General features: G+C 42.0%; 1 protein-coding gene across 3 annotated transcripts; it reads right to left on the bottom strand.

Moving 5' to 3' along the window:
* Positions 1-1,088: 1,088 nt before the first annotated feature.
* Positions 1,089-10,556, bottom strand: LOC115170071 (sentrin-specific protease 5). Of its 3 annotated transcripts, none has more exons than XM_029726321.1 (10): positions 9,105-10,556; positions 8,714-8,932; positions 8,528-8,633; positions 7,095-7,242; positions 4,481-4,528; positions 4,157-4,234; positions 3,761-3,898; positions 2,236-2,319; positions 1,992-2,042; positions 1,089-1,859 (listed from the first exon to the last, which is right to left on the bottom strand). In XM_029726321.1, exons 1-10 carry the CDS (start codon positions 10,063-10,065, stop codon positions 1,749-1,751), a joined length of 1,944 nt encoding a protein of 647 aa, XP_029582181.1. In that variant the 5' UTR covers positions 10,066-10,556; the 3' UTR covers positions 1,089-1,748. The 3 variants fall into 3 exon arrangements, with proteins under 3 accessions (XP_029582181.1, XP_029582180.1, XP_029582182.1); XM_029726320.1 differs by having other exon boundaries at positions 8,714-8,936; positions 9,109-10,555; XM_029726322.1 differs by lacking the exon at positions 8,714-8,932 and having other exon boundaries at positions 10,417-10,543.
* Between the last annotated feature and the right edge of the window lie 642 nt (positions 10,557-11,198).

Raw genomic sequence — 11,198 nt, 5'->3', positions numbered from 1 at the left:
TTATATTTTTTGATGAATATAAATCTATTGAGAAGATAGACTGCAGAATGACTTAGGGGTATGACCTTTGACTCTCTACAACTTTCTCACACATCATTATTCAAGATTCATTCAGGATTATCCATAATCATTGTGGTATCCACATTAATTTAGAACTGTTTAGAAACATATACTATTCTTATTCACAATAGAATTTACTCCAAAACAACACATTATTTACCATCCATTTCTATTGGGCACAATATAATCTGAACCACAATAAAAACTAACCGCAAATGCATCCAACATGTTTGTAGAGTCATAAGCTTGATGTAGTCAATGCGTGCTAAGAATATGGGACAAAATACTAAACTTTTGACTAATGCAAAGAGTCTGCAAAGCTGTCATCAAGGCAAAGGGTGTCTACTTGGAAGAATCTCAAATATAAATATATAAATAAGCCACTCCTGCATTTTCTTGGCTGTGTGCTTAGGGTCGTTGTCCTGTTGGAAGGTGAACCTTCGCCCCTGTCTGAGGTCCTGAGCGCTCTGGAGCATGTTTTCATCAAGGATCTCTCTGTACTTTTCTCCGTCCATCTTTGCATCGAACCTGACTAGTCTCCCAGTCCCTGCCGCTGAAAAGCATCCCCACAGCATGATGCTGCCACCCCCATGCTTCACCATAGGGAGGGTGCCAGGTTTCCTCCAGACGTGACGCTTAAAAATCTGTAAAAATCTGTCGTTCTGCCCCTGAACAAGGCAGTTGTTCCCCGGTAGGCCGTCATTGTAAATAAGAATTTGTTCTTAACTGACTTGCCTGGTTAAATAAAAATTCCAGATTATGTCTTTCTTGAAAGTAAGGTGACAAAGACAAAAAACATTACGTATCCTTCTGGGCCTGTATTCTCAAAGCTTCTCAGAGAAGTCCTACCTTAACACGCTTTATGAATACGGGCCCCGATTTACTTTTTAATGGCTCAAAACCTGATCCAAATTAACCTCCTGCTGACCTGTTACAGAACTGAGCCTCCAGGAGGTAGAGACATGACATAATGGTAAAACTTAGGTCTTAAAGGTCAATTGCAAATCTAACTGACAAAGAGACAACAGTTTCCATTTAAATGAATGCAATTTATCCAATGCAAAAAACTGAAATTTGACCCATACATAAACGTCTAAAACACAAACTTTAAACAAAAGTGTGAACAAAAACTACATTGAATACATTCCGTATGTTCAATACATTCAATGGTAAGTTGCTATTCGGTCTGCCGCCTTCAACAATAGTCTAAACGTTGTAAGCTCATGTAAAATAATGCAATAACCATTGAAAAACAGTGGACACACGTATATAGAGTTACCTCAGACTTTGTTAAGTCAGTAAGTACTAAGTTCATACCAGTTTTTTATCAAATAAAAATGTCAACTTCTAGGAGACCAACTAGTCTGCTGTCATTACAGACTGATCACAACATACTTTGCTACACCCTGATACACCATTAGCTAAAATAAATGCCAGCTAGTCAGTCTGCTACCATGCGGCTTGAAATGACAGGCTGGCAGAATATGGGGTGGAGATGCTTCTCCACTAATTAAATATATCAGCTAACACAATGACAGGGTCCAAACGAACCAACCCCCCACTTCCATGGCTCAAGGATTCTTGAAAGACAGGACAATCTCTACTTTTTTTACCATTGCAAAACATTTTGCTACAGTGTGCCCTGGTGAGGTGAGTGAGGATGGTGAAAAGGTGAAAGGTCCATTTTGTCAGTCCTGGAGCTTGCATTCACAGAGCTCTCTGTAGATTCTCTTACGCACAGTCGGCATGTCCCCTTGGGAGAATTGCAGCGGTTTCCCCAAGGCAAGGCACCTGCAGTACTGAGAGAAAGGTACACGAATGAACAGGGTGAGTGAGACAGAAAGTAATACTTTATTAAGATTGCACTGACACAGAGGTACATGCAGACAATTCAAATAATCAAGGATTTAAAAAAAAGAATATGCTGGTACCTCTAACACAAAAACTCCACAGTCGTTTTCATTCGTCTGTTGTGGTATTCTCTGCGAAAAATCAATAGGAGTTAGACACCCAAAACAGTGATTATCATGGGCTACATTTCAAATGGCATTTTTGGCAGGATTTCTGCAGGCAATCCCTTAAAGACCAGTATTTTTGTTCTATTGTGTTAAAAAATGACCAAGCAAACATTAAAACTCAATTTCAAAGATCTACACACAGCTCAATGTATCATACCTCGTTGATATACATCTTCCAGCCATTTTGAAATGCAGTTTGCTTCCTCTCCTTCGCTTCAGTATGTATGTACCTTAAAACATTCTATAGAATGGAAAGGGGGGAGACAAAAGAAATGTTGATTTCATCTAGATTAAATCAGGTAAAATAGCATTTTACTGATTGGAAATTGTATTTGTTTGTGTAAAGTCAGTCTGTGAAATCTGACGTAGCAAGTAACAACTTAATTAAGCAATGATTAAACATGAATATATTAGGGATGTGACAAATAAAAACGATTTTTTATTCGTTTTCAATGAAATTATAATAAAATTAATACAATTCCACGTGAATCAATTTTTTTTGTGTTAAGATTCGATTCCACTAGGAATCGACTGCTAAGATTGGTATTTTTGGAACTTGGAACGGAGACTGATTAGATGCTGTACTGCCGAGAACACAAACAAAGAGTGGAGGGGCACAGTATAGGCAGGTTGGCCACCAGGCAGACAGGTCTATTACACGGTTCTTACTCTATCTCGCAATTTGTCTTGCAACTTCGGTAAAGCAGGGCATATCATCAATAAATAGGCTGGCATATTCCGCACGCAACAGACCGAAGACTGAACACACACTGGCATCATTGGTGAAGAGAAAGAGCAGGCGAGAAAGCGCAAGGGAGAGAGGGGGCGGGGTAGGCAGGCCAACGCGAGGGAGAGAGGAAGGGGTAGGCAGGCCAACGCGAGGGAGAGAGAGGAAGGGGTAGGCAGGCCAACGCGAGGGAGAGAGAGGAAGGGGCAGGCAGGCCAACGTGAGGGAGAGAGGAAGGGGCAGGCAGGCCAACGTGAGGGAGAGAGAGGAAGGGGCAGGCAGGCCAACGTGAGGGAGAGAGGAAGGGGCAGGCAGGCCAACGTGAGGGAGAGAGAGGAGGGGGCAGGCAGAACAGTGCGCATATGTCTTGGTAATCTGTATCTCGCAATGTCTTGTCTTGCATGCCTCCCAAATTCACCAAAGTAGCCTAAAGTTTGCCTCTTCCTCTCTGGTTTTTATTTAAATTACACAACTTTCCCCAGGTCTTTATAGCCATATAGTCCAGTTAGGCTACACACAGAAAATAATATGTTTTGTGAAAAATGCAGTGATTTGAATATATATTTTTTTTAATAAACATGTTTTTCAGTTAAGGATTTTTCTTAAAGTTAAGGATCCCAATTTTGTTTAAACGTTTACACCACTGGAATGTATACATTCACTACTGGTTAAGTCATTCCACAATGTGCAGGGCAAGGGTATGGATGAAATGAAAGCATTCCTTTCAGTCAAGTGAGATATTTAGCCACAGCAGCATTTTATAGCAAAAATAAAATAAAGCATTTTCATGTTCATCGTATTAAAATATGCTTGAGTCTTCCTACCACCAATGAGTTCAGACACACATAAGCTGGTGTAGGGACGCATCAGTTCTGAGGTCTGATTGAGATTTGATCTCAATGAGAATAACCTGTATAAACAAAAGTTAAATCAGTAAAAGTTATGTCAACACTACCTCAGCAGCCTCCTTGAACACGATGCCCTGGGAGTCGTAGAGGTGGATCCTCTTGCCGGCGGTGTCGGCCGTCACCAGGCACCAGTGGATCTCCAGGTGGATGGGTATCAGCAGCAGAGCCTTGGAGAAAAGATCCACCTGCAGGACAAAGAGGAACAGAAGCCAGGGATGTGTTCAGTAGGGTAGAAAAAATGTTTAATGGAAAGCTAAAACGAACGACCCTGGTCCGTGTTGGGGTCAATTCCATTTCCACCAATTAAAGTTGATGTACATCACAATTAATCTCCTGAATTGAAACAGAACAGACCCCATCCCCAATGATTATCAGAAGTTTTTGAGTGACATCCATTCTGAAAGATCAAAACAAAGTTAAACAATCTGAAATTCAGCCTTTACCTTCTTGGTCCACCTCTTCACCCCTTCATATCCTTTGGTCATGAGCTGACGGTGGAAGAAGCTGTTAAAGAAATGGACCTAGACAAGTAAAAAAAAAAAAAAAGAAGCTCATTCAGGAACCAAGACTACATGCATCAAATGGAGGGACGACAATCAAAGTTGCTCCCATTTGTTATATAAGCCCAATTGCATCAGGACTCGGTCTATTGTAGAATTTCTACCCCTCTGTGATCAGACTCATTATTATAATGTAACACATCATTATAATACATTATGAATATTTCTTGATAGAATGGAGGAAATATAATGATAAATAAAACCTACCTTGTGTTGTGCGGACTCCATGATTAATTCTCCATACATATTCATGACCTTCAAGAGTAAACCACAAAATAAGTCCAAACAGGTCACATCACATTGAGCAAGTTAACTTTGGACTGATGACGCACCAGACTACGCAGGGCCAAGAGGCTTTTCTGATCCTGACCACGTGAACTCCAGTATTTCTTGATCAGGTCACGTGGTCAGAAGAAACTCCCAGCCCGTCATGAACGTTTTCAGTCTATGGACATACAGTGAACTCCAAAAGTTATGGATCAGTGACACATTTGTTGTTGTTTTGGCTCTGTACTCCAGCACTTTGAATTTGAAATTAGATATTGACTGAGGTTGAAATGCAGACTGTCAACTTTCATTTGAGGGAATTATCAACTGTTTAGAAATTACAGCACTTTTAATACATAGTGCCCCTTATTTTAGGGAAACGAAAGTATTGGGACAAAATCCTTTGTGTGTATTATAGTCAAAAGTTTAGTATTTGGTCCCATATTCCTAGCAATCAATGATTGCATGAAGCTTGTGACAAAAATTTGTTGGATGCATTTGCTGTGTGTTTCGGTTGTGTTTCAGATTATTTTGTGCACATTAGAAATGAATGGTAAATAGCGTAGTGTCATTTGAGTCACTTTTATTGTAAATAAGAATAGAATATGCTTCTAAAAAGTTATACATTAATGTGGATGCTACCATGATTAAGGATAATCCTAAATGAATCGAACGCACAAATATCATACCCCTCAAAAAATGCTCCAATTATTGTTTTGGTGAGAGGTCAGCATGTCTTGGGGTATGATATTTGTGCGACTAACTTCCTCACTCATCATTATTCACAATTCATTCAGGACTGTATATAACACTATATATCCGTCTATGGATATACACTACCGTTCAAAAGTTTGGGGTCACTTAGAAATGTCCTTGTTTTGAAAGAAAAGCACATTTTTTTGTCCATTAAAATAACATAAAATTGATCAGAAATACAGTGTAGACATTGTTAATGTTGTAAATGACTATTGTAGCTGGAATGCCAGTCACTTTGGTAAAAATAGAAAAGAATAGAAGGCCTAGAGAGCTGCCCTGCTGTACACCACACTTTACATGTTTGACATTAGAGACGCTTCCATTAAAGAAAACCCTTTGAGTTCTATCAGCTCTGAATCCACGATATGGCAGAGGTTGATTTTTTATAGATTATCTACATAGGCATACAGAGGCCCAATGGCGTGTTGTGTTAGCTAATCCAAGTTTATAATTTTAAAAGGTTAACTGATCATTAGAATACCCTTTTGCAATTATGTTAGCACAGCTGAAAACTGTTGTTCTGATTAAAGGAGCAATAAAACTGGCCTTTAGACTAGTTGAGTATCTGGAGGATCATCATTTGTTGGTTCGATTACAGGCTCAAAATGGCCAGAAACAAATAACTTTTTCTGAAACTCATCTGGTGGGGCGAATCAAGGACAGTCAGAGACTTGTCCGAAGCTACTCCTTCGTTGTCTTGGCTATGTGCTTATGATCGTTTTCCTGTTGGAAGGTGAACCTTCGCCCAAGTCTGAGGTCCTGAACGGTCTGGAGCAGGTTTTCATGAAGGATCTCGCTGTACTTTGCTCCGTTCATCTTTGCCTCGATCCTGACTAGTCTCCCTGCCGCTGAAAAACATCCACACAGCATGATGCTGCCACCACGCTTTACCGTAGGGATGGTGCCAGGTTTCCTCCAGACGTGACGCTTGGTATTCAGGCCAAAGAGTTCAATCTTGGTTTCATCAGCCCAGAGAATCTTGTTTCTCAAGGTCTGAGAGTCTTTAGGTACCTTTTGGCAAACTCCAAGCGGGCTGTCATGTGCCTTTTTCTGAGGAGTGGCTTCCGTCTGGCCACTCTACCATAAAGGCCTGATTGGTGGAGTGCTGCAGAGATGGTTGTCCTTCTGGAAGGTTCTCCCATCTCCACAGAGAAACTCTGTCAGAGTGACCATCGGGTTCTTGGTCATGTGACCAAGGCCCTTATTCCTCCGATTGCTCAGTTTGGCTGGGTGGCCAGCTCGAGGAAGAGTCTTGATGGTTCCAAACGTTTTATTTAGGAATGATGGAGGCCACTGTGTCACTGGGGATCTTCAATGCTGCAGACATTTTTCGGTACCCCTCCCCAGATCTGTGCCTTGACACAATCCTGTCTCTGAGCTCTACAGACAATTCCTTCGACCTCATGGCTTGTTTTTTGCTCTGACATGCACTGTCAACTGTGGGATCTTATATAGACAGCTGTGTGCCTTTCCAAATCATGTCCAATCATAGAAACATCTCAAGGATGATCAATAGAAACAATACGCACCTGAGCTCAATTTTCAAGTCTCATAGCAAAGGGTCTGAATAAAGTATTTCTGTTTTTTAATTTATTTTCTAAAAATGTCAAATAACCTCTTTTCGGTTTGTCAATAGGGGGTATTGCGTGTAGATTCCTGAGGATTTTTATTTTATTTAATCCAGTTATGAATAAGGCTGTAACGTATCAAAAAAGTGGAAAAGTCAAGGGGTCTGAATACTTTCCAAAAGCACTGTATATCATGGTGAAATTGGTGGATTTGGGTCAAAGGCACCAACCTGGTCATTGAGCCAGTTCTGATCGTCCAGCGTAGACAAGTCTTCCAGTGTCAGAGTGTGCTTGTTGTAGACCACCCGGAAAGCGGGCATCATTCTATGCGCTAGGACAGCCTGGTACTTCATTACTACTGCAGAAATTAAATACTTCCTATAAAAGAGGGCAGAACAAAACATTGTTTTGTTCTTTAGTAGAGAGCCTTATAATTCCTAGGGCCCTGAGTTTTTCCTTGACCATGTGACCTCAACAGGATAGGCTATACCTTGGGTCTAAAGTTGTCCAGGGCCAGAGATATAAGATACAGCTAGGGCCTAGAGCAGGGTTGCCCAACCCCTATCCAGGAGTTCTACTGCCCTGTAAGTTTTCAGTCCAACCCTAACCTAAAACACTTGATTCAGCTTGGTGTGCAGCTAATAAATAGAATCAGGTGTGGTAAATTACAATTGGGCTGAAAACCTACAGGACAGTAGATCTCCAGGAAGAGGATTGCACTGGAAACCTACAGGACAGTAGATCTCTAGGAAGAGTGATGGACTGAAAACCTACAGGACAGTAGATATCTAGGAAGAGGGTTGCACTGGAAACCTACAGGACAGTAGATCTCTAGGAAGAGGGATGGACTGAAAACCTACAGGACAGTAGATCTCTAGGAAGAGGGTTGCACTGGAAACCTACAGGACAGTAGATCTCTAGGAAGAGGGATGGACTGAAAACCTACAGGACAGTAGATCTCTAGGAAGAGGGTTGCACTGGAAACCTACAGGACAGTAGATCTCTAGGAAGAGGGATGGACTGAAAACCTACAGGACAGTAGATCTCTAGGAAGAGGGTTGGACTGAAAACCTACAGGACGGTAGATCTCTAGGAAGAGGGATGGACTGAAAACCTACAGGACAGTAGATCTCTAGGAAGAGGGTTGCACTGGAAACCTACAGGACAGTAGATCTCTAGGAAGAGGGTTGCACTGGAAACCTACAGGACAGTAGATCTCTAGGAAGAGGGATGGACTGAAAACCTACAGGACAGTAGATCTCTAGGAAGAGGGTTGCACTGGAAACCTACAGGACAGTAGATCTCTAGGAAGAGGGTTGCACTGGAAACCTACAGGACAGTAGATCTCTAGGAAGAGGGATGGACTGAAAACCTACAGGACAGTAGATCTCTAGGAAGAGGGTTGCACTGGAAACCTACAGGACAGTAGATCTCTAGGAAGAGGGTTGCACTGGAAACCTACAGGACAGTAGATCTCTAGGAAGAGGGATGGACTGAAAACCTACAGGACAGTAGATCTCTAGGAAGAGGTTTGGGCAGCCCTGGCCTAGTATACCCAAGTCAGGCCACATGATCAGGAAAAACAGGGCATACTACTCATATTGCATTATGAAGTGAGGGAACCAAAACCATGTCTTCTCTGTTGTATTTATTATGTACTTGCCGCTTAGTAAGGTCAGTGTTCAGTTTCTTGTTAAGGTGCCTCAGTACATCGCTCTTGCTCAATGGGATGAAACTTCCGTACTTCACATAGAAGCAGTCAAGGAACTCTACGGAGATAGAAAGAACATTAGATACTCAAGGCAGCACTTAAGGAAACAGTTTAAAAGTTTAAGAAAAACAAATCTACCATGGATGAGCGTCGTTGTTGCTTCCCAGCTGACGTCCGTGGACGCCCGCTGGCTCTGAGGTTGATACGGCACTGCTCGCTTTGTCACCAACGTGTCCTGTTTAGTGGCGGTGGCCGCATCCCTAGCTCTGACTATGCCCTGGTCCTCCTCCTTGACAGGGTTGCTACACAGCACTGATGTGCCCACAGACGGACACACCTTCTGTTCCAAACTCCCCTTTGCCTAAATAAGTAAACTGTATTTAGCTATTTTGAATTTTATTGCTGTCAGTATAGGTCTCTTGTATTGATTTATAAATGTGTTTGGATAGGCCTGAGCATATAAATGGATGACATGTACATGCTCATGGACTTTGTATTGACTGCTATGTTGGTGTAATGCAATTTGAACTTGCCTGGCTGTCCTCTGCACTGTCCAGGCCTTGACCATCACATGCAATGGCCGTAGTGACCACTTCTTTTCCCTTGCGTACCTTCTGCCATTTCTGACTTTCCGCCAATTCCCCAGTGTATTTATAAGACATCTGTGTGTTGAAAATAGACAGGCGCCTGCTGGTTTCCGCCAGTCTTTTAGCTCTGATCATGGAGAACCAGAGGAGACACCTGGCTCTCCGCCACTTTCTGTGCCCCCACTTCCGCCACACCTGGCACCAGAACTGGATGTTACACCGGCACCGCGACTGCCTCTTGTGTCGCATGTAGAGAGGAGAGACTCCTTTTCTGTTGTGCTTTAGGCCCCTTTTCCGGTGTTGTCTATGCTTTGTGGCTCTAATGGGGGCTGCGGTTAGGGATGGGTCGTGGACCTGTGCCACAGGGCTGCAGCAGAGGTAAGAGGCATGTGTGACTGGCAGGGGCTGTCTATTGATGTGCTCTGTGGAGGGAGGGCAAGGGGAGTGCATGGAGGGGGACTGACTCAGGGGCAGGTCAGAGCAGGTATGAGACACAGAGATCTGCTTTAGATCTGATCTCAGATTTGCTTGAGTGTTGTCTGTGGGAGCAATGCACTCAGAGTCAGGTTCAAGCCCATGGTTGCTAATAGCTACACTAGGGAGGACTGGAGCAGAGACAATGGAAGGCTCCATTTTAAGTTTGTGCTTTTTCTTGCTCTTGAATGCGTGAGGGACTAATAGCTCTAGCCTTGTGTTTGATTGGACGGCTGAGAGTTTACGGCTTTTAAGTGAATGACTCGAATAGGTCATGGTCTCCAGGGTATGGCTCCCAATTTGAGTGCCTTCAGTTGGGTCCGAGGAAGGAAAACAAGACACCTGACCCTTGCCTTCTATTTTGCCCTTCTTTGCCTCCTCAGCCGACTGGCTAGACGTACTATAGACACCACACGCTGAGAGAAACATGCCCTTAAGATGGTTAATTTAACTAATATATAACTCTGCTAGCTAGCTCACAGTAGCGTTACCTACTCTCTGGCAATGTACATACTGGAACGGCATTACAATGTTTTGATTATTGGCTACTGTGAATCCTAACTACCGGTATGCTAGCTAGCTAATTTAAACCACGTTTGAAGCTAGCCCTCGTGTGTCATGTCAGAGCCTCCATCAACACACGGAAAGGATTTGGGACCAAAGCGTGCAGCAAAAAAATTCTCTAACCAAAATGTAGCACACACTATCAGACGTCAGCATGTTTAGTATTGTCTTGCCTGACTGAAATTAATTCAGAAATATGTAGCAACATGTATTTACCCAAATGAGCCGATACCTAGACCACATCATTTTCGTGTATACACTCTTTGCCTGGACGACCAGACGCCTGTAACGAAACACATCACGACTGAATATGTCGATTTGATGCAAGCGGTCGCACGTTGAATACGTCACGACACTGGCTTCCGTGGTTACTAGTTACCACAGCCACAAAGTAAAAATGGATTATATCGTAAAAATTCATGAAAACAAACATTTGCTTTTTGGTCTTCATTCAAGGGTAGAGTTAGGCATAAAGTTAGCAGAGTGGGTAAGGTTTCAAGAAGATACATTGTAGAGATAGGCGGGATTAAACCATAATTATGATCTTGTCTAGATACGACCGGTACCAATCAGAATTTATCAAGGAATAAAGTGATCACAATAATACGTTCAATAATAATAAATACATTAATTGATTCACTTTCAATAAATGAGGGTCAATCAAATACAGCCCGTGGGTCTTTGAAAAAAAGTAAATAAAATTATGAGAGATGCCACGTTATGCCATTTTGCTCATTTTACATCCATACATGCCAATGTATGTGTTCTTTTCGTGTGTGTGTTTGTCTCTCTCTCAATAAAATCTTTTCAATTTAAGGGGATTTATTGACATGGGAAACATATGTTTACATTGCCAAAGCAGGTGAAATAGATAATAAACAAAAGTGAAATAAACATAAAAACATTAACAGTAAACATTATACTTACAAAAGTTCCAAAATAATAAAGACATTTCAAATGTCATATTATGTCTATATACAGTGTTGTAACGATGTGAA

This window comes from Salmo trutta, chromosome 31 (genome assembly GCF_901001165.1).
Source record: "Salmo trutta chromosome 31, fSalTru1.1, whole genome shotgun sequence".
In the NCBI taxonomy this organism is placed as follows: Eukaryota; Metazoa; Chordata; class Actinopteri; order Salmoniformes; family Salmonidae; genus Salmo; species Salmo trutta.
This window is presented reverse-complemented; position numbering and strand designations above follow the sequence as displayed.